Raw genomic sequence first — 22,491 nt, 5'->3', positions numbered from 1 at the left:
GCCCAGGCCACCTGTGCCGGGGCCGCGGGGCGCAGTGAGAGTGCACCCATGTGTCCCAGAGGTCTCACGGTGCTGCTGGCCGTCATGCGAGGACGGGACTGAGCGGCCGGAACACAGCTGGGTGTCTCGTTTGGCTTATGACCTGTATAAGCAAGAAATTGTGAAGAGGCCACTTTAACATAACCCATAAATGTTTTGCTTTCTTTTCGGTCAGGTATCCTGAAGAACTTGCCTGGCACACAAACTTAAGTCGAAAAATCTTGAGAAAGTCTCCACAATTGGAAAAGTTTCACCAGTTTCTGGTTAGCGAAACTGAATCTGTGAGTAGATGCCTCTACATTTGCTGGTTTCCTTGCAACTTTAAATGGGCCTTAGTATCAGTCCGGTAGTTTTATTTTAACCATACGTGCCTCTGGGAGTGCCGAGGTGGATGAGGCAGGCAGAAAAACCCGCTGAAGTGTGTGTGCGCCCCCTGAATTTCTGGTAAGTTACGTGGCTGCTGTCTCGTTTGGCGCCTCTGATCGTGAAACGTCCGGCGGGCACCGTCACACATGCTGGCGTGGCTCCTTGTTTCTGGCCGCTCCAGGTTGGGGTGGCCGCAGCGGGGGGCAGGGCACAGCACCCTGCTCCATGGGCCTCGCTCAGGAGCAGCTGCCCTGTCTGCTCTCATGTCCTTCCGAGGTGCGCGTGCCACGCGCCTTTCCCGCGGAGAAAGCGATATGCTCTCACGGCCATGTGTATTTTATTAAAGTGTTTTACCCCGCCTTTGCCAGGCAGACAAACAAGACCTAAATGCGACAGCTTTGGTTCTCGTAGAACGACCTCGCCTTCGCCATGTCAGCCCCTCAGCCTCCCCAGGTTCCCTGATGGCGGTTCAGTCACTTGAACTTCTAACCTTTAGCCTCACATCTTCCCCGACAAAATAGCTGTCCCCGCGTGTAACGCATGATTGAGTGAATGCACATAAAATTTGGATGTTGTGAGCTTTGCAGTTTACTTTCAGTTTTTTTGGCATTCTTAATAGTCTCACGTTTAAAATCAGAAGCTGCCCCTTCTTATTTTCTAATCTCCTTTTACTAGCCAAGGAAACCTCTGTGTGTCACCAGATGGTTTTTATTTCTTTTTCACTCGGCGCTTCTGTGTCCAGCTGACAAGGATTATCGTGCTTCCCATGTTTCTTGCCTTGAAGCCGTAACCAATTTAGAAACCTTTCACCTCGCTCCGCTCCGTTCTAGTAGCTACTCAGTCCAGGGTAGAGCTGTTCCCCCTTGTGGCCCTGTGTCCAGCTTGGTAACCTGGTAACCTGGGCTCCGCTTGCCTGGTTTCCCACCCCCATCCCCACCCTGGTAAGGAGTAAACGGAGCTGAGCACCACCACGGGCCCAGTTCTGTGCTCGGGCTCATACAAGAAGGGGTTCTCTGGCTCAGCTTTTAATCTACTTGGATGCGTTAGAGAGCAATTTAGGTTCGAACTTCAACAGAGCAGAGGATTTGTGGGGAATGGAGGGATACACAGTCCGGTAGGTCGTGAAGAGCTGGGTTTTGGCAGCTTTGAAAGGTAGAGGACACTGGAGTTTAGTGTTGGTGGCGTGTATAGTAGGGAACCAGTACAGATTTTTGATCAGGAGCCGGCAGGGTGCAATACTCCCTGGGTTGTTCAAAGTTGACTGCAGAGTGTCCCTGAATCCAGGGACCACCTGCTGGGGTGTCTAGCCAAGTGCCTGACATCCTCGTCCTACGTGAATGCTCTGAGTGACAACTCGGGTGAAAACAGAAGGCAGGCTCATCAGAATCACAGGTGTAACCCAGAACTTGGGATCCGTGCCCCTGGCGAGGCAGTCATGGTTCAGTCCTCACAGATGCAGTGCTGGCCGGAAACCCATGAGGTGAAAGGAACAGGTGTTGAGTGGAGGCCTGTGTTTAGGATCTGACAGTCAGGTGCGCAGTTGTAAGATGAGTGATGGCTGCTTGGGTGGCCTTTCCAGGACAGGGGCCCCAGGTTGTAAAGAAGCAGAAGCCTCCTGGTAGCTGATGCTTTTTTGGCTTTTTGTTAAGTGTTTAGTCCTAAGCTGTTACAATAGAGTTGTGATTGACACAAGTGCTGGATTTCACTAAGAAACTTTGTCTGAATCTGAACAGCTGTACGTTTTAACAGATGTCCTGACCCACGAGTGAAGATCTAGAGGATGGTTGGTTTAGTGAGGAGTTTTAATTATTCTCTCTCTTCCACAGGAAACATGGGGGCAGTGGTTGATGGGGACAGTTCTCAGGAATACAAAGCAGGCGTGGGCTGTTCTGGAAACAGGAGAACTAAGAGATAGAACTTACAGTTTCAGCTATGAAATTTCTAACGGGGACTTTCTGTCCTGTCCTGTGCTCGTGTTATACTTGAATTTCTAATATTCTAATGTTGTTTTGATATTTATGGTCATCCTTACTTAGTCTTTTGGTAGCAACCATTTATCCACTAGTATAAAAATCTGTCTTACTTACTGTCTATGTGATAGTACTAACTTTTGTGTTCTGGTATAATTATATGGTATTTTCCTGTTGCATTGGAAATAACGCCCAGCATTAATTTTTTTCTGCCTTTCTTAATGCCATCGCTGATTTTTTAAAAATTTTATTTTCTAAGGGAAACATCAGTCGTCAAGAAGCCGTTAGCATGATTCCACCACTGTTGCTTAATGCTCACCCTCACCATAAGGTATCGTGCATTGAATAGAAAATTCTGGTGGGTAGGCTACTATCAGTGTTTGTGTCTCTCTGTTCCGTTGAGACCTTTTTTTCTTTATATAGTTAATCATTTCTGTTTTCCTTTTCACTTTGGGTAAAGTGGAGAATGACATTTATTTTAGGTTCTTTTTGCAATTTTTACAGCTCAGTTTCTTTACTTACTACTCAGATAATCTTCAGTGTTCTTGACTGACTAAATTGGTTGAAAATCATAGTGAACATGTATTGAAGACTTGTTGAATGCTGAGGATTGCTCTATGTTGTTTTTGTGAATCGATTCACTTTATTATCCACATACCCCTGTGAGGGTAGATGCTATCACTGTCCCCCTTTTTCCAGATGAGGGGAAGGAGGCAAAGGAAAGTGGAGCCTGAAGTCACCAACTAGTCAGCAGTGACTGAGCTGAGACTTGAACTCAGCTAGCTCTGCCTTTTAGCATTTTGTTATACTGCTTCTCGCACTTAGCATCTTTACTCATCATCCCTAAATGTATTGCTTTCACTGGTGTCTAGTGCCATTTTGTTCCTATCCCCTGTGGAGTAAGTATCTTTATCCTTCTGTGGTTTGGGGACATCATATAATATTAGGACCCTGGAAGTTCAGTATAATACGCTATAGATTCATTCTATAAATAAATGTATTTGGGTTGTGAAATAGAAATGAGAAACTAGTTTTAAGTCGTTCTAAATTAAATGTAGGATGATTCATTTATTAAAAGGAGAACATCAGACATTTTCTCGCTTTTCAGTAGATTTTAGATATGTGCGCAGCACCTGGATCAAAGACCACACAGCTAATCGAAATGCTGCATGCCGACATGAGCGTGCCTTTCCCAGGTATGCACTGGGCTGGTTTTTGAAGGGTAGGGGTGCTACTTTGGTGGGTTGTAGACAAGGAAAAGAGCATAACACAGGAGGCATCAGGCAGATGGGTTTTGTGTCTCTGAAAGTAGAGCTGGACGCTGTGCACACCTGTCACTTGTCCTCAGACCCACACGTGCATTGTGGGGAGGGCCTTTACTTTAGAATTACGTGTATTTTCTTTTTCTTTTCTTTTCTTTTTTTTTGCGGCTCGCGGGTCTCTCACTGCTGTGGCCTCTCCCGTTGTGGAGCACAGGCTCCGGACGCGCAGGCTCAGCGGCCATGGCTCACGGGACCAGCCGCTCCGCGGCACGTGTGATCCTCCCGGATCGGGGCACGAACCCGCATCCCCTGCATCAGCAGGTGGACTCCCAACCACTGCGCCACCAGGGAAGCCCCCTACATGTATTTTCTATAAAAGCAAGTGGTGTTTCTTTTTAAAGCCATAGTAGGTAGATTGCCCTTTGAGTTTTCAGTAGTAACAGTCTCACATTGGGGTTTTTGTTTCCTTTTCACTCTTTACTACCTATGTGAGAGGCAGGAGAATGTAGTTGTCCAGAGCTGCTGTCAGACTCCCCAGGTTCAAATCCCACCACCATTTAATAGGTGAGTTCTGTGACATTACCAGACATCACATACGAAATGGGACATCTGTCTTGAACTTGGAGGACATTATGTAAGATTGCAAAGGTCAGAGCCTCCTCCCAGGGAGCGGGTTGACTTGACCCTGAGGAGCCTCGGCGCCTCCCCAGGAAGCGGATTCGCAGGGTCCAGAATGGAGGCCCAGCACATGTGCACTATTTTAAACACTGGTTGGGGGATTCCGTTGTTTTCTACATCTTTCTCCCCTCACCCTCCTTTTTAGTTAATCGTTAATAATGGAAATGTTACTTTTGGCACAGTAATTGGTACAAAGTGAATAATTGTTGAACAGATGAATTTTGAAGTTTTGACATTTTAATTGACTGTGAAATCCATGCCGAGCCACCTGGTTCCTTTTTCTGGACCACTTCCCTAGTTCTAGCAAATCTGAAGCTCGGTCTTAAGTTTGCTCAGTTGTCCGTCTCACCTGCCAACCTAGAGGTTACACATTTCAGGAAATTGCTCCACTTACGCCACCTTTCACCTGACGCACAGCTTTATGTTTCCAGAGGGGTTTGTCATCGCGAATGACGTGGACAACAAGCGCTGTTACCTGCTTGTGCATCAGGCCAAGCGGCTGAGCAGTCCCTGCATCATGGTGGTCAACCATGATGCTTCCTGCATCCCTCGGCTCCAGATGGATGTGAACGGGAAGAAGGAGATTCTCTTCTATGACCGCATCTTATGTGACGTCCCTTGCAGGTACGATTAAGAGGCCGGAAAGCCCAGAGTCCACTCAAAATCAAATCAGGTATAGTCTAAAGTGAATCTGCGCACGGTGCGCATGCAATTGCAGGTGTCAGTCTTGTGGCAACTGGTTTGAAGAGAGAGACACTGTGAGCGTAAATCAGAAGCCAGAAACTCAATTTTAGTGATAAACAGAACGAAGAGATCAGAAAGGGGGTGGTTTTGATCGTCTTGAAAAGGGACACGAAGAAGATACCTGAGAGGCAAGCAGTGTCGTCATAAAGCCTCGTTAACAGGCATTTCAGGATGTTAGTGCCGGGAGCGATTTGCTTGTGCTTACCTCCGGTGAGTATGTAGGATACTTGTCATAGGATAATACGTGATCACATTGGGCTTCTGTGGTGAATCTTATGTAGCACAGTGAAACTCAGGGGTTCCAACCTTTGGGAAACTCATGTGTATTTGTACACGTGCCTTTCTTCAAGTTTTACAAATAAATTACAGATTTTTAGAGTTTACCTATAAAAGAATTTCATGGCATAGCTGAATAACTGAGTTTTTCCAAAAAGAAGAGAATCAAACTTAAAACGTCTGTTAATTTCCTGGAGGCAGTGATATAGGCACTGGTGTCACACATGTTTAATACCTTCTGAACACATGACTTTGTTGAGACAAAGTACAAACTTTGTCTCAACAAAGTTTAGTACAGACGCTGCCACAGAACTTTGTTAGCACTAAACACAGTGTTTAAATATGACACATCGGAATTAAATCCTGTCTTATTTAAACAAGGGGCAGATTACTGCTGGTGGCAGAACTCATTAGCACTGAGTGTGGACTGCCTGTCAAATACTGAAAGAATTCTCCTTCACAAAATTGAAATAGGTCATGAGCTATATTCCTTTCTTTCTAGATTGCAGCTTTTTAGTTTTCCTTTGGATCAGAAAAACTGATTTTTCCCACCCCTGTGTTCTTGCGATCACAAATATCATACTGTGAGAAAGACGTGACCTCATGAGCTCTGAGTTGTAAGCTGAGGGAATTAGAATTTAAGCCACCACCATACACGCAAGGGATGTCATTTGAAAGCAGTTATATCGTATAGGACGTTTCCATCCTGCAGACCCTTCACCTCAAGAACATGTGACTAGACCATCAAGGAAAATTAAATTTTACAGAGAAAGCCAGCAGACACAGGAATTACTCAAATTCTGAGTAGATGAAATTCGACATGGACAGAAAGATTAATTGATCAACTCTGTATTATGGAATTTACATGTAAATGATTTCCATTAAGTAAAAGCAGAAATTAAAAAATGTTTAAGTGTGATATATAGAAAAATCTTGGTAAAGAAATTAAATTGGCTTAATTGAATTTGCTGTGGAAATCCTTTATGAGTATAAGTTTATCATTATTCTTGTAATTCTGATTAAAATGTTACTGTTGATTAGCCAAGTTTCTTTTCTAAGTAGCAGGATCAAAAGGTTCTGTGTCCTAGGTCTGAAATTAGTGTTTTGTTTTGTTTTGTTTTGTTTTGCGGTACGCGGGGCTCTCACTGTTGTGGCCTCTCCCGTTGCGGAGCACAGGCTCCGGACGCGCAGGCTCAACGGCCATGGCTCACGGGCCTAGCCGCTCCGCGGCATGTGGGATCTTCCCGGACCGGGGCACAAACCCATGTCCCCTGCATCGGCAGGTGGACTCTCAACCACTGCGCCACCAGGGAAGCCCTGAAGATTAGTTTTGCTATAGTATTTTTTCTCAAATGGAAACAAATTACTATCTCTTTGTTGAGAGAGATGTTCTTTTCAAATCTTTATTTCCTTATTGCATTGAAATGGAAGTGCAATTAGTTTACTCTACTAGAGTGTCCCCAAAACAAAAATAGAAAGTTTATTGTAGCTTGTGAGAATTTAGATTGTTTTCTAATTGGTGTTTATAATAATAACAATGATACCTGTTTTGTAATTTAACTCGAATATGACATATTTGTTGAGCTGTGATCATCTAACCGGTACAGAGTTTTAAGTTCTTAAGTATCTTTCTTTGCAGTGGAGATGGCACTATGAGGAAAAACATTGACGTCTGGAAAAAGTGGAGCACCTTAAACAGCTTGCAGCTGCATGGGTAAATAAACTGTGTAATTGGTAGCCCTGTGTGACTAAGAGATTAGTGAAGGTTTATGGTTGAATTACCTGGGCGCCCAGAGCTTCAGCTGACTGACTGTAATCCTCAGAATGTTAATGGCCACCTTCATGCGAGTTTGCTTATTTGTCAGAAGTATTTGTTTTTAAAACCTCTCGAGAGTAGGAAACTGAAGACTGTATACATTTCAGGTATACATTTATTGAGAATGCCTTTTATAAAAGTTTCCTGTAACATTTCAGACATGTGTTTTCCATGAAATGACCATTTCTTACTAATATTTCTCCTCTCTGTTTTCAGTTCTTTTGTGTTGAATTATTTTGCTTAACATTTTGACCTCTCAGAAATATGTTTTGGTTGTCTTTAAAGAAAATTTGGAAAGTTCCTAGAAGTGAAAGGAAAGAGAAACTCTTATAACTCAAAGATAATTTCTGTCATGCCTGGTATATTATAGTGTTTTTCTGTGTAGAGGGATTTTTAAAATAGCTGTTTTGATTTTACTGTCTACAGAGCTTTGCTTTCTTTTTTTCACTTAACATTAAAATTATACAAATATAGAACTGTGGGTGATCTGGAGGGTACTAATGAATATTTACCATAAATAACTTCAGGAAATTTTGTTTCTCTGTTAAAAACTTACTACTGTTTTTGTGAAACAGGCAATTGGGATTAGAATGTACTAAGAGGTACAAACTGCTCATGGAAAGAAAAAGCAAATATTTGTATAAGTATGGAGACTTTTTAATAGTGAAATTTAGCTAATATATTGAATTCATTTGTTAATCAGCTTTATGCTTTGCTTGTTGGCATGTTGGGAAAGGTTAACAACAGTAACAACATTGTAGTAACAACATATAGTAACAACATCTATAAATACGTGTTTTTTAGATAAACAGGGAACATCTTATATAGGGTTAATCTAACTTCGCTTAAAAATCTTAAAATTTTTGTTGTTATTTTTTTCTTTATATGGGAGTTGCTCATCTTACATAGAGTATTTTATGTTTTATTATGTCTGTCATAAAATTTGTAATGAATATGTGCTACAGTCAGTGCCTCTGATGTATGTACCATGCGGATGTGCTCGGCACATAGGGTAACCTAGTCTCCGGCCCTTAGTTTACAGCTGCGGATTGCAACTCGGGGCGCTGAACAGCTAGTGGAAGGCGGCAGGATGGTGTATTCTACGTGTTCACTAAACCCCATTGAAGATGAAGCAGTCATAGCATCTTTACTGGAAAAGAGTGAAGGTAAGTGCATGATGATCTTTCAATAAGAGTATGTACTTTTCAAAACCTTTATTGCTTTAGTGTATTTTTCTGTAGGCTTTTTCTACGTTTGCTTGTGTGATTAGCCTATAAACCCTAAAATGAGGTATCCCTGATTAAAAACATGCTTATATAATGGGTTTGTTGTGTTTCGTGAATCATGCAGTTTGCCCATTTTGTTTCTCTAGGTTTGAAAGGTTATGTCAGATCCTTACCACACTGTTGCATTTTTTTTTAAATTGTGGTAAAACTTACATAACTTAAAAATGTACCATCTTAACTATTTAAAAATACATAGTTTGATAGTGTTAACTACATTCACATTGTTGTGTAGCCAATTTCCAGAGCTCTTCACCTTGCTAAACTGAAATTCTGGACCCATTAAACAACTCCCCAGTATCCCCTCTGCCCGCCCACCCCCCATTATTTTTCTGTCTCTGTGACTTTGACCACTCTAGATATCTCCTTTGACTGAAATCATTACAGTATTGTTGTTTTGTGACTGACTGGCTTACCTCTTTTCGGATAATGTCCTCAAAGTTTACCCATGTTACATAATATATCAGAATTTCCTTCCTTTTTAAGGCTGAAAATATTCCATTGTATGTTTAGACCATATTTTGTTTATCCATTAATCTGTTGATGGACACTTGGTTTTGCTTCTGCATTTTAGCTGTTGTGAATAAATGCTGCTTTGAACATGGCTGTACCAATAACTCTTTTAGACCCTGCCTTCAGTTCTTATGTGCGTACACACAAGTGGAATTGCTGCACCAGATGGTAATTCTGTGTTTATTTTTAAGGACCCACCATACCGTTCTCCACAGCAGCTGCACCGTTTTACATTCCCACCAACAGCACACAAGGGTTCCAGTTTCTCCACAGCCTCTTCAGCACTTGTTATTTTCTGTTTTTTTGTTGTTGTTGTTGTGGTTGTTTTTTTGTTTTGTTTTTTGATAGTAACCATCCTAATGGGTGTGAGGTCTTATCACACTGTTTTATACTGAGGGACCAGCATAGGTTGTAAGAACATTTCATAATGTTTTCATGTTTTTGCTGAAATGTTAACCTTTCCATCAGTTTCTCCTTAACAGAAATAATTGGAGATTTCAAACTAACTACATTTCCAGAATAGAATGCTACCGAGTTTTCTGCTTACGTATGAAGCAAGTTGAAATGCAGCTGTTGAAACAGGTGTGCATTTCCTGAGGCAGTATCCGAGACCGTCTAGGCTTCCGTTACATTCTTAGTGGCCGAGTGATCTCTGTGCTGTGTGGTCAGCCCTCTGATTGTTCACACCTTTGGGGTCTTTTCGACCTGAATTTACTATGTTGTGTTTATTTTGTTTTGCTATACTTACATAAAGATGTGATTTCTGAACAGTGTTTCTTGCATGGTTATGAGCTCTACATTTTTGATGGTACTTTATTTCGAAAGGCGTGTGAAGAGGAGAGCTGTGGGTGATGTAATTTGATAGTAAATTTAACTCTTAGTGTCCTATTCTGTAATTACTTTCTAACCAGGCAGGTGGGTTTCCAGTCTCGGTTTTGCTCTCGCAGCCATCTCTGCACGTGGTTGCTCCAGACCACATTGTTGATGTCTCATCTCCGTCCTCCGTCATGTGTAGACGTCATGTAGAGGCGTCATGTGTGGACGTGGCTTCATCAGACAGTAGGCCTTGGCTGGACCTTGTACTCTGCAGTTGCTGGGGATTTGGACTGGAGAGGCTGTGGTCCCCGCCTTGAAGTCCTCAGACTCAGCTGGGGGAAGGGTGGCCGATACGCATTCAGTCTACACGCGCTGGGCCAGCGTGGGCAGCTTCTGACCCAAATGCTGGCAGAAAGTCACTGCTGAACCCAGGGCAGTGTTTGATTGAGAAAACCAGTTTTTGTACACTTGCCCTTTATTTAGTGTTTGCTTTTAAAAGCCAGAATATTTGGATGTACTAGTGGAGGTCAGTATGATGCTTTTGTCAAAGGTTTCTTACTGTTGGACCTCCACCTTGGGGATTCTTTCGCTCTGTTTTCATGATTGCCTGCATTTTTCATAGCTTCCATGGAGCTTATATTGGATTTTCCTCTTCCTGAGACCGTCTGCTCTGTCTGTGGTCTGTGGACGGTAGTTCATTTGAGAGGTTTCCTGTAACGGCCCTAACGTACAGCTTCTGGTAGTAGTGCTACTGTAGACACAGTGTTCTTTTTTCTCTTTTTATAAATTTATTTATTTATTTTTGGCCGCGTTGGGTCTTTGTCGCTGCGCGCGGGCTTTCTGTAGTTGTGGCGAGCGGGGGCTGCTCTTCGTTGTGGTGCGCAGGCGGATCACTGCGGTGGCTTCTCTTGTTGCTGTGGACTTTGTCTCGGACGTGGTGTGGACTCCGTAGCTCCTTACTGCAGCAGCTTTACTGTGCTGTCATTTATGCACGTACCATCCACTTGTTCTAAGTGTGCAGTTCAGCGATCTGTAGTGACTTCACTGCATTTTCCAGAAGAGCTCATTTGCAGTCACTCCCTGTTCCCACCCCCGCCCGCCGCAGGAACCACTAATCTGCTCTCTGCCCTCCCTGGACATTCCCTGTAAATGGGATCATACAATATGTGATCTTTTATAATTAGTTTCTTTCACTGGGCATAATGTGAGTTTTTGTTTTGTTTTTTGTTTGATACATAGGTGCCTTGGAACTTGCTGATGTGTCCTCTGAGTTGCCAGGACTAAAGTGGATGCCTGGACTCACACAGTGGAAGGTAGTCTTTCTGCAAGGACTCTGACTCAGAAGGGCAGATCAACTTGATAGACCTGTTAGACTTGTGGATGTTTTAAAGCACCCACAGTTGGGTAACTTGGATAAATAGTACATCTGGTTATGCAGCTTAGAATCAATTTCAAAATTATGTTTAATGACAAATGGTATGATTACACAAATATTTCTCTCTGGCACTGGAAAAGATCTCCTGTCTTTATTCTGCAGTTAGAAGTCAGCTTTGTTTATTCTCATCCCCATAAGTATAGTTTTGCTTTTTTTCTTTTAACTGGCTGGAATTCAAGCCTTGTTTCCAATATGAAACAATTCAGTTTTCAGTTTTAAACGAGGAACAATCTGAGGCTTGTTTTAAAAAAGAAAAAAAAAACCCACATGGAAAGTGAAAATGCTGCTTTACAGAATGATTGTCCTGTTCCATGGAATAAAAGGTTGTCTCATTTTTATCTTTGCAGACAGTCCTCGCTTGGGAGAGAAATGAGAATCGCCCACTCTGACTTTTCCTATTATTAGGTGCGGCTGGTAATCTAGAATCCTGCCCTCTCGTTCTGCAGGTGATGACGAAGGATGGGCAGTGGTTTGCAGCGTGGGCTGATGTTCCGCACAGCAGACACACCCAAATTCGGCCTACCATGTTCCCCCCAAAGGACCCCGAGAAGTCACAGGCGATGCACCTAGAGCGGTGGTGAGCTTGTGGGGAGGTGGGACCTCTGGCGTGTCCTGCGTGGTCTGGGCTGCGCCCATGGCCGACCCCTCATGTGTGAACTTTTCAGCAAGTAAGGTTCTCAGGGCCTGAGCTGCAGGCGTTGAGCATTTGTAAATAACAAAAATAAATGGCTTGAACTTAATTAGGTAATACTTTGGCCACTACGTTAACTTTTTACACATTACACATTGATGATTCTGTCAGTGAGGGTTGGGTGAATATTTACAGCAAAAGAATGTACTTAGGATCAGTTAAAAAGGGTAAATTGTGTGGGTTTTTTTTTTTTTTTCAGTCTTAGGATATTACCACATCATCAAAACACTGGAGGGTTCTTCGTAGCAGTATTAGTGAAAAAGTCTTCAATGCCATGGAATAAACGTCCCCCAAAGGTAAACATCTTCCGAAACAATGTAGCATACCGTGTGGTCTTTTTGTGCAGTTGAGGCAGAAGCTGGCCGAGGTCAGTGGAGCGTTTTTGTGTGTGAGGTGGTGATGGTGGTGTTCTTAAATTTAAGTTTTGAGTTTTCCAGAAAGCAGCCGTGTCTTATAAGGGAGGTGGAAAAGGCAGAGTTGGGAAATGCATTTCTTCTGTATCTTAAATCCAGTTCTTTAATAAAAATTGGAAAGTCATAAAGATGGCTGCTCTGTGGTTTAGGATCAGAAGGAATCCCTGCAGGCCGGTGTCTGTGTCTGCCTTCCTGTGGGTAGTTTTCAGTCGGAGCAACTCTGCCAACCTCAGGCCAGCCAGTCTTTGCCTTGGCCATAAGAGGTAATGACAAGCTGTCCAGGCCTGGCTGAAGTGGACATAGATAGGGCCTGACCTGTCGAACGAACCTCAGCCGCCCCCTGGGTTATGTAAGGGAGGCCATGAAGCCGAGGGGTTCGGAGAGGGCAGCCTTGAGTCTTGGCACAAAGTTGCCGTGTGATGCGCTCTCCTCCCCTTTATCAGTGTATCAGCGTGGGGAACTTTGTTAGCGTGTCCATCAGCCTTCCTTCCGTTGCCGTGGAACATGGCCTGGAGTCACAGTCCATGCTGGAAAACGAGGACAAATAATGCTTGGCCTTTGGAGAAACAGAAAGGAAACTGTTCTCTGGGGTATGGCTAATCCAGACGAATGCTTGGGGCACAGCCTCACACTGAAGCGACGTGGCATTTGCGGGCCGTCGCCACGGCGCTTGTGAGGTTGGAGAGGTTTTCCCAGAGGCGGAGTCCCTGGCTGTCACAGCCCCTCACTCCCGGTCAGGAATGGGGCCACGGGGCTCGGAGCAGCACTCCCTGACACATGAACACCAGCCACATGGTAACTTAAATTTTCTTGCAGCCACATTATAAAAAGTAAATGAAAAAGTGAGATTAATGACATTTTATTTATCGCAGTATAATAAAATGTGATTTTCATGCAATTAAAGTAAGTTATTAGTGAGATATTTTTCATGCTTGCGTTCCGAGATTTAAAAGCAGTGTGAACTTTCACTCTGAGAAGCGTCTTACGTAGCACGGGTCACATTTGACATGGCCAAAGTGCACGACTGGTGCTGCAGTACAAGGGCACTGGTCAGAGCCTGTTACACACGTGTACTTCACATTCACTTGCACTTGGGGCTGTGCTGACATTTTTGTCACATAAGTGGTTTTGAGCTTTTTCTTCAGTGTGCCACCTCTGATGGGGCATCTTACCTTTTAGAACAACTTGGTATCATTTGCTCATTTAAATCTTACTACTACTTCTGTCTCCTGTGAGTATGTCAGTTCCTCATTCATTTAGCTTTGAAAACCTGTTTTGGCGGCCTGCCCTGTGAGCTCGCCCAGCGTGACTCTGCTGGGGCCACATTGATAACTCAGATTCTCAGTCTTCAGGACGCCGTTGTCTAGTTGAAGTGATGGAGCTTGTAAAAACAGTCAGAATTGGAGCCAGGGAGAGCCATGCTGACAAAGTGCTGTTGGTATCCTTGTGAGGGGGCAGGATTAGATCTGGGTCATTGCAATGGAACAGAAAAAGCCTCCTGCACAGAGGGCCTTGGGAGACGCGCTCCGAACAGCAGGCACAGGTGGGCATAGAAAGGATGTGTACCATTCCTAGCCTTGGCAAAGGGTTTGTTCTTTTTTGCCTTTTTTTTTTTTTTAAACAAATAGAGTACATTTTCTGGGAGGCAGTGTTGCCTAGTGTTAATAGCTTTAGAACCTTACCAACTTGTCCACTTAATAGCTTTGTGAACTGAGGGACATGTTGAACTTTTCTGTGTTCAAGTGTCCTAATTTGTAAACTCACTTCATAGGGATTGAGAATTATCACTTTTACCAATCTTGTGACCTGTTAGAAAGGACGTGTAGCTTTAAAGAATTTTATTAAGTTGAGGTATAATTGACATAAAACATTATATTAGTTCAGGTGGACGACATAATGATTCTGTGTGTATATACATAGTTACAGAATGTATTTCTTCATGGTGAGAACTTTTGAGATCTGCTCTCTTAGGAAGTTTGAAATATGCAACAGTGTTATTACCTGTAGTCGCTGTGCTGTGTTATGTAATAGTTTTTTTATATAAGATTGTATATAAAATATACATAAAAAATTAATGTAAGTGAAACATTTTGCACATTCTTAAAGCCAAAATTATACTGTTATCCCGGATCAGAAGTTCGTTTTTCTACAGGTAGTTTCTCAGTCCCTAGAGGTGCACTTTATCTTTCTACTGTCTTTCTTCTAACTTCCACAGCGGTTTATCCAGGGGTCCTGGGAGAGTTTCCACTGTCCTTTATGTATGTCCTTGTCTTCTCGGCCCCGGATAGTATGTTTGGGGCAGCATGCGACTCATCACGCAGAGCAGATGCACGGCAGCATTTCTGAGTGAAGACAAGCTGGCGTTGTTGGCCTTTGCTAGGAAACAGGAAGTTAAAACTAGAATCAGTGCCCATGAATTCTGCTTATAATAGCAGATAGATTTAAGACACTTGTTTTAAAAAAATTCTGTTGTCTCTCTTTTGTACATGAAATGCTGTATTCATTTGGATGGATTTTGCGACGTTTTGAGTTCCTTCTTTTCCTGTATCAGGGCAGAGGAGGTTGTTGTCTGAGTTTAAACAAGCTTACCCCCTGTTCCAGCTGCAGGGTGAGTCTGCAGAGCCGCGGGGGCCTGTGCAGCCGGGCCCCGCAGATCCCATGGGAAGGAGCGTTTCCCACCCCTTGGAGCTGGAGAGTAAACCGGCCGCTGGTATTAGTGACACAGAAGCAACTGAAAGAGCTGAGAATTTAGAGAATAATGAAAATAAGAAAGATGGTGTGTGTGGGTAAGAAACGGTTGTGTCTTTATTTTATTTATTTTCTTTTTGGCTGCGTTGGGTCTTTGCTGCTGCACGCAGGCTTTCTCTAGTTGCGGCGAGCGGGGGCCACTCTTCGTTGCAGTGCGCGGGCTTCTCATTGTGGTGGCTTCTCTTGTTGCGGAGCACAGGCTCTAGGCGTGCGGGCTTCAGTAGTTGCAGCACACGGGCTCAGTAGTTGTGGCTCGCTGGCTCTAGAGTGCAGGCTCAGTAGTTGTGGCACACGGGCTTAGTTGCTCCGTGGCATGTGGGATCTTCCCGGACCAGGGCTCAAACCCGTGTCCCCTGCATTGGCAGGCGGATTCTTAACCACTGCGCACCAGGGAAGCCCAACGGTTGTGTCTTGATCCTCACGTTCTTGTGTCTCCCCAGCCCTTGTAGATTAAACAGGAACCCAGATCTCTCTCGGGGGTGGTTTTGCAGGGGTGAGAAGGTCCTTGCTGTATAGGACACGGTTCAGTGCTGATGACCCCCGGAGGGAAGAGACCTACTTCCCTCCAGAGCCCGGGTGGCGTGGAGCTGGGATGAGGGCTGGGCGGGAGGAGGGATGTGCTGTTGGGATTTAGCGGTATTCCTCGGATGACAGATTACCTCGTCTCCATTCCCTTCTCAGTCCTCCTCCGTCTAAGAAAATGAAGTTATTTGGATTTAAAGAAGATCCGTTTGTATTTATTCCTGAAGACGACCCATTATTTCCACCTATCCAGTAAGGATGAATTCAACGTTTTAAATTCTTCTTTTAAATTTACCGTAGGATGAAATGCACATGTGGTCACATTTAACTGTAGTTTTTCATTTAGCCGCTTTTTAACAACGCATGTCAGAGCTGGATGAAAGTTTAGAGGGTGTTTACTGAACCCTTCAATTTAAGGTGAGCAGTAATCAGAGAACCTAAGCCACGCAAAGGTATAGATGATAGAGAGATGGAAAACTCTGGACTGCGGCCAGGGCTCCCCACCTTGTTCCCGGTTAGGAAATGAAGAGTAGTGCGTCTGGGTGGGATTTCCAGGTAGAACAAGGTGCTCAGGATAACAGTCTTGGGTTCATCTCTTCCTTGTTTGTTGAACTTAGTATCTTTAAACCAGAGTGGTCACTTACATTCATCGTCTTGTAGATAACTGGTCCTTTGCCTGTGTTTGTAAAAATCCCTCCTAAAATGCCCATGGAGCAGGTGGGTGCTCTTAGGTGTGGTGTTGGAGCAGCAGTTGAGGGGAGGAGTTGCACCTGTTAATGCAGGTCCCAGATCTAGCTGCGTTCAGGCGAAGCTCCTGGAGGCCCAGGTGAAGCAGGTGAAGGTGGGCGTCCACGGCAGAGTGCCAGCACCCTTAACCACAGCAGCTTTGAGAAATGGGATCTGTCGGGGAGAGCAGGCCGCCAAGAGGCATTCGTCACATTCTGAACGGAACTCTTGTAAGCAGCCCTGTCTTTTTCACAGGAAATTTTATGCTTTGGGCCCTTCCTTCCCAAAGATGAATTTGTTAACTCGAACCGTGGAGGGGAAGAGAAGGCAGCTCTACATGGTGTCCAAGGAGCTGAGAAACGTGCTGCTGAACAACAGTGAGAGAGTGAAGGTACCGCTCACACAGCCCCGGGGCCGCGTGCGCTCAGCGGGTGGTGCTTTCGCCTCTGCTCGGACTCGGTTGGGAGGGGCTGGCCCTGATGCGACCCTGCCAGTCTGTCCGTCGTGGGCAGAGGGGAGCCGAGCTGCCCGGGGGCCTCGGCCGCTGCCAGGCACAGGCTGCCCGGCCGTGTCCTGTCCGCCCCGCTGGGCTCACACCGTCTGCGTCACGGGGGACCGACGTCTGCCTGCTGCTCCTGTGGGCGCTTGGCTTTGTTTTTTTCCATTTTCCTTAGATTTTTTCCACTTCTGGGGCCTCTTCATTTGCTTTACAGTTTTCCCAGCTCATTTCCCTCTTGCCTGCTTGTTTAACGCAGCTCATCTCTGTGTGGTCTGGAGGCCCCCGAATTCAGAGTGTTCTCAGGACAGTGCTAGGCCATTAGGTGCTGTCTTTCCTGTCCTCTCTTGGGTGTCCGCTGGGGCTTCCAGGCTGACGGCGTCCTTGCTCCCGATGGCTCGTGGAATGTGTGCTGACCTATTCGTGTGTTCTCAGAGTTTCCTGGTTTTAACGTCTATTGTAATTATCAGTCCGTATAAGCCACAGAAACCAAAGCCGTGTGAGAGTATCGGTCGGGGCAAGAGAACGTCTATTTTAGTCAGATGACTCTTGAAGTATTTTCCACTTCTTTTTTCCTTCTTTTCAGCAGTTACTTAGAGCTCTGTCTCCTTGTGCTAGAAAGGAGTATTTTAGTCGATTATCCTGACTTTCACTTACGTGCGTTTCATCTGATATTTTCCATTCCAGGTTATTAACACTGGGGTTAAAGTCTGGTGTCGAAATAACAGCGGTGAAGAGTTCGACTGTGCTTTCCGGTTGGCGCAGGAGGTAAGCGCAGCCGGTGGGGCGGCACGAGCCGTGAAGGCGTGGATGGGTGATTCTGAGCCGGCCCGGCGGGTTAGGACCATTGAGCACCTGGCCGGCTGCTGCCAGGGGGGCTCTCGAAGACACTGAGCTTTCCCGGGGCGCCAGGGTGGAGCTGTGCTTGCTGGCATGTGTCCCGTGTGTCACCAGTGTCCCGCCTGCCTGGGGCTGCGGTGAGGGGTGGGGCTGCCGTGAGGGGAGGGGCTGCTATGAGGGGAGGGCCCGCCAAACCCCGAGGACTTGGGCAGGTGGCTCACCTCACGTGCCTGGGCGGTGATTGCTACCATTCGTAATGGCCACCTCTCTTTATTCCCACAGGGAATATATACGTTGTATCCATTTATTAATTCAAGAATTATCACCGTCTCGATGGAAGATGTTAAAATTCTGTTAACCCAGGAAAATCCATTTTTTAGAAAACTCAGCAGTGAGGCATACGGCCAAGTCAAGGACATGGGTAAGCAGTTTGACTGGCGTAGAGACGTCACTTGTCCTCGTACACATAGTGAAGATGTAGGTGTTCCTGCTTGATGGAGCTTTTTCACTTTATGTACGTTGTGACTTTGTTCTTAGTGCCTGTGTCGATTTTCGGAGGGATTTCTGGAGACACACCTGATAATCCCTTTCATTGAGGGTCAAGGGCATTGCTGGGGTTGCTCTTCTTCCCCGAGCCAGCCTTCCACGGTCACCTGTGCAGGTGTCGGGGCCCGGCCGGCCCACCTGCCAGAGCCCCAAGCCGCCCGCTGTCACTCAGGCAGCCAGGACCGGGCCCCGCGTGGAAGCAGAGGGCAGGTCCTAGCGCTCAGGTGTGTCTGCGTCTTGAGGCCCAGGAGAGACGAGCACAGGCTGTCGGCTTGGTTTGGCACCTTGACCAGCCCCCTGCGGTAGAATGTGCATCCTTGCCCAAGGTTCCTGCTGCTCTGTGGGTAGCGGTCACATCCTCGCTTTTCTGTTTCATAAACTTCCACCTCGAATCACTGAGTGACGTTTCCTCCTACGAATACAAGTAATTCCACCTGGGACTCTAGTTCTGTTTTTCTTTTCATTCTTGCTTGCTTTTTTATAACTTATTCCTTATTTCCGGCTCGATTGGATGAAAAGGGCACAAATCAGTCATTGAAGTTACGTGGTCTCATGCCTTATGTTCCGGCCTGAAGCCTGAGCAGTAGGAGCTCGCCGTGCCGAGGCGTCCTCGTCTCCCCAGGCAGGGCTGCTTTCGAAGTAGGGATTGCTTTAAAGGATGAGGGGACATGTGTTCTCTTTCTCTTTTAGTCCTACATTTGGACGACCGCAGCATAAGTTTTGACAGTTTTTAATGTGTTGTTCCATGCTCTTTCTGGGAGTTGGAGCAGTTATTTACTTAGTCTTGAGTTCTGAGAATTAAGCAGTAGTTAACCCCCACCTCCCTGCTCCTGAGAGAGGCTTGCTGAGTGTTTTCAGTCTCTCAGTGGTCTGACGTGAGCCTCTCCTACACTGTCCCCGTGACCCCACTTGGTGCCTGGCTTGCGGATGGCATTGTGAATTTAGACGGAAAGGCCTCTTTTCTGCCTCAAGACCCCTGAGACCAAGAGTCTAGATTACTGTTCTCTGGGCACATAAACGTGCACCGCAGAGGCGTCCCTGCTGGCAGAGCTCGACCAGTGTGTGTCTGTTTCTCTTCCAGCCAAGGGCAGCGTCGTCCTGAAGTACGAACCGGACCCCATGTAAGTGAGACGCTCCTGCCATCGGAGCCTCGGCGTTCTTGGAGGTGGGAGGATGGTGGGTGGTCTTAGAAGCCTTTTATGATGTTCCCCTCAAATAGTACTGTGCAAATTTTAGAAATGGAATATTTTCGTATATCATGAAGATACTCTTGATAAAACATTCCTTTCAAGCCATGTGTATTTTTATTTAGAAGATAAAATGCAGCGTCCTGTTCTCTGTGCCCCAGAAATCTTAATTCTGATTTTTATCTTAAACAGAGGAAGTGTACAGATAGGACAGTCAAGAGAGGTTGAGCTCTTCCACCTCTGCTGTTGGTTCGGCTGGTGTTTGTGGATCACCCGTTAGGTATCAGGCAGTGTTGCTCTGGGCCGGGGCATGGCGGGCCGGCCCCCGTAGCTAGACTGACAGCCACCTCGGGAGCACGGAACCGCTGTTCTGCGACACCCCTCACAGGGGGAGCAGGTCCCACGTGGTCAGCACTTGCCAGAAACAAGACAGAGGACTTGGGGGTCAGGCCCAGGGGTCCTCAGCAAGGGGGTGGCAGAGTCAGCGTTTGCATCCCCAGACTGGTTTACATTTAACAGCTGCCTCTGTCAAATAAAGCACCATTTCCAAAGGAGGGGATAGAACAGGGTCTGGGCTGGAGAGGGGTTTGGGCAGCTTCTCTGGAAGGCAGGACCCAGCTGGACAGCAGCCTGGGTGGAGTCTGCACAGGAGGCCAGGTCCCGGCATCCAGCATCGTCTGCAGGGAGCAGCCTTGGGGCGGGGGGGCAGACCAGGAGTAAGACAGCAGGTGGGTTTTAAGGTAACAGTGCTTGTGTGGCCCACGTAGAAAACTGTAGGCTGTTTTAAGATGTGGGTCCGCTTTTCCACATACACTGGTTTCTACCAGTTGAAGTACACAGGTGAAAAGACAGCTTCAGGAATTAGATTTTTTAAAGAAGAAGACAGTGGGAGTATGGGAATTTTCTGGTATTTTCCTCTCATCGTTTTTTACCAAACCACTAAGAAAAGGAGATGTGTTTCCATCTCCTTTTCTTAGTGGTTTCTCTCTTCCTGGTTCAGGCCTTTCTCTTCTCTTTTGCTGTTTGTTTTTTAAGAAATATGATTGAAACGCCTGTTTGTTCCATGCACAGCCTGTGTCACTGATGCCTGGCATCAGGTAGGCTTGGGACACATGTTTACTTAAATGAGGGCTTTAGGAGCCTAAAAACTAGACCAGAGTCACGTTTGAAAGAAAGTAAATAACAGTATGCATGGATACGCACAGTGCTTGATAAGGGACACATGCGTAATACAGACAGTAGCCGCCCTCCCAGTTAGGAAAGGGGAGTTGATGCCGCCTGGGAAGCCGGTTGCGCAGCCAGGGTGTTTGGACCCGGATGGCACTGCTTGCTGGACACAGGCAGGCTTGGTGTGCTGGGCATTGTACTGTTACGGGGGTGGGTGACCAGACCCAATTTTGGGAAGCATTGAGTCTGCAAAGAATGGTGGTCCTGGCTCCCGGTCCTGGCACCCCACGTGGCTGGCGCTGTTACTCTGGGCCCAGTTACCCGGCCTCTGCGGGGCCTCAGCTTGCTCACCTGTAGACGTGGGCAGGAGCTGCAAGGAGCCATGAGGGACAGGACAGATTCCTGTTGGTGGGTAGGGTGGGCATACAGATAGGTCTTCACATTGGCGAAGACGCAAGTATTTGGAGATTCTAACACTGAAAGTGTTTGAAATCTGCAGATTTGGGGGTTATTCCACTGTGAGTTTTTAGAAGGAAAGACTGGCCAACCTGAGGGCGTTGATGCTCTTCAGGACAGAAGGAAGGAAGCTGGTTTTCCTTTGAGAGAAGCCTCCATAGAATCACAGACTAAAATGCCTTCCCCGTGGCTTGGGGGTATTTTGGGGGAGCAGTTGTGTGTTAGTACTGCCTACGGTGCAGTTAGGAGGATGTTTAACGCTTACCCGGAGCCGTTCTGTTCACAGGAAACCGGACACACTCCAGTGCCCCATCGTTTTATGTGGATGGCGGGGAAAGGCCTCGATTCGAACTTTTGTGCCAAAGAACGAACGGCTTCACTATCTCAGGATGATGGGGCTGGAAGTGTTGGCAGAAAAGAAGAAAGAGGGGGCTGTTCCGACAAGCGAGAGTGCAGCCAGCCCTGGGGCTCCGGAGGACAAGGCGGGTGCCGAGCAAGGGGCAGAGTAGCCGGCTGGCCGGATGCTGCCACAGGCAGTGACCCGGCGGCCGGCCCGCCCCGGTGCGCTGGCTGCAGGGGCCTCCACCTCAGCGTCGCCGCTGAGACGAAACCCAGGCCTACTTCTGACTGGTGAGGCACACGTCTGTAAAGACTGGGAAGTGACGGAAGGTTAGGTCTTTGAATGACCCCCGGACTCCTTTCACATGGAGCGTATGGAAGGTATTTTTTTAGCTTGTTAGAATTTCCCCATTTCTTTGGCAAAGATGGGTCCAGTATGCCTGTTGCTGGTAATAGACTTTCATTGTTAAAGTCTTATTCTACCAAGACATATAACTGCCCTGGCAGAAAATTTCAGGTCCCTTTTGTTATGCCTATATGGGTCTTAAGGCCTAGTGCTTCTTTTAGGCATTTTTTTAGGGAGAATCTGTAACTACATGTGGATTGTTGGAAAACTGTACTGTCAGTTTTAATAATTGTATTAAGTTGCCCATTAGTGCAACATTAATACGCAGTGGGGTTAATATCTGAGGTCTCAGATGACTTCTGTGCCTTTGTAATAAAAGGTAAAATAAACTTTCTCACAGTAAGAGCTGTATTGTGAATTGTGATACTAGTCATGAGGGGCTTATGTGCTTTTATTGGAGTACCCTGCAATTTTAATTTTTAAATGGGGTTTGGGATCCTTGGAAAGTTTAAATAAAGAGTCATTAATGAAAATGGGTATGTGTACGACTCTAGTGTTTACTCCAGTTCATGAGGCAGAAGGAACTAACTTATTTTGGGGTAAATGGAAACATTAGGATTAAAGCCTTAGCTGGTGGAAGGAATTTTAATGTGAAGACAGCTCTTGAATAAAGTCAGTAGTTAGGCCTGAAAGCGCTTGAAGGACTTTCTTGTGGGTTTACCTTTTATCCTCCAGAGGGCGGTATTGACCCTTCAGCTACAGTGAGCCCGATTTGGGTGGGTAAAGGGTTGCTCAGCAGCTTGGGAACCATCTCCA

General features: G+C 45.9%; 1 protein-coding gene across 1 annotated transcript in view; it reads left to right on the top strand.

Moving 5' to 3' along the window:
* Positions 1–22,208, top strand: part of NSUN2 (NOP2/Sun RNA methyltransferase 2) — a 29,025-nt gene extending 6,817 nt beyond the window's left edge. The window contains exons 4-19 of the mRNA XM_029217796.1: positions 215–320; positions 2,635–2,706; positions 3,487–3,571; positions 4,747–4,939; positions 6,975–7,049; positions 8,187–8,317; positions 11,003–11,076; positions 11,645–11,775; positions 12,089–12,185; positions 14,904–15,088; positions 15,732–15,824; positions 16,554–16,689; positions 17,482–17,562; positions 17,917–18,055; positions 19,262–19,301; positions 21,277–22,208. Of these exons, the coding sequence (XP_029073629.1) occupies positions 215–320; positions 2,635–2,706; positions 3,487–3,571; positions 4,747–4,939; positions 6,975–7,049; positions 8,187–8,317; positions 11,003–11,076; positions 11,645–11,775; positions 12,089–12,185; positions 14,904–15,088; positions 15,732–15,824; positions 16,554–16,689; positions 17,482–17,562; positions 17,917–18,055; positions 19,262–19,301; positions 21,277–21,499 (1,861 nt within the window). The 3' untranslated portion in view covers positions 21,500–22,208. The remainder of the gene's footprint in view (positions 1–214; positions 321–2,634; positions 2,707–3,486; positions 3,572–4,746; positions 4,940–6,974; positions 7,050–8,186; positions 8,318–11,002; positions 11,077–11,644; positions 11,776–12,088; positions 12,186–14,903; positions 15,089–15,731; positions 15,825–16,553; positions 16,690–17,481; positions 17,563–17,916; positions 18,056–19,261; positions 19,302–21,276) is intronic.
* Positions 22,209–22,491: the final 283 nt, after the last annotated feature.

Source organism: Monodon monoceros, unplaced genomic scaffold (genome assembly GCF_005190385.1).
Source record: "Monodon monoceros isolate NGI ecotype Baffin Bay Population unplaced genomic scaffold, NGI_Narwhal_1 Super_Scaffold_12, whole genome shotgun sequence".
Taxonomy (NCBI): domain Eukaryota; kingdom Metazoa; phylum Chordata; class Mammalia; order Artiodactyla; family Monodontidae; genus Monodon; species Monodon monoceros.
The sequence above is the reverse complement of the archived record's forward strand: the minus strand, read 5'-3'. Positions and strand labels throughout refer to the sequence as shown.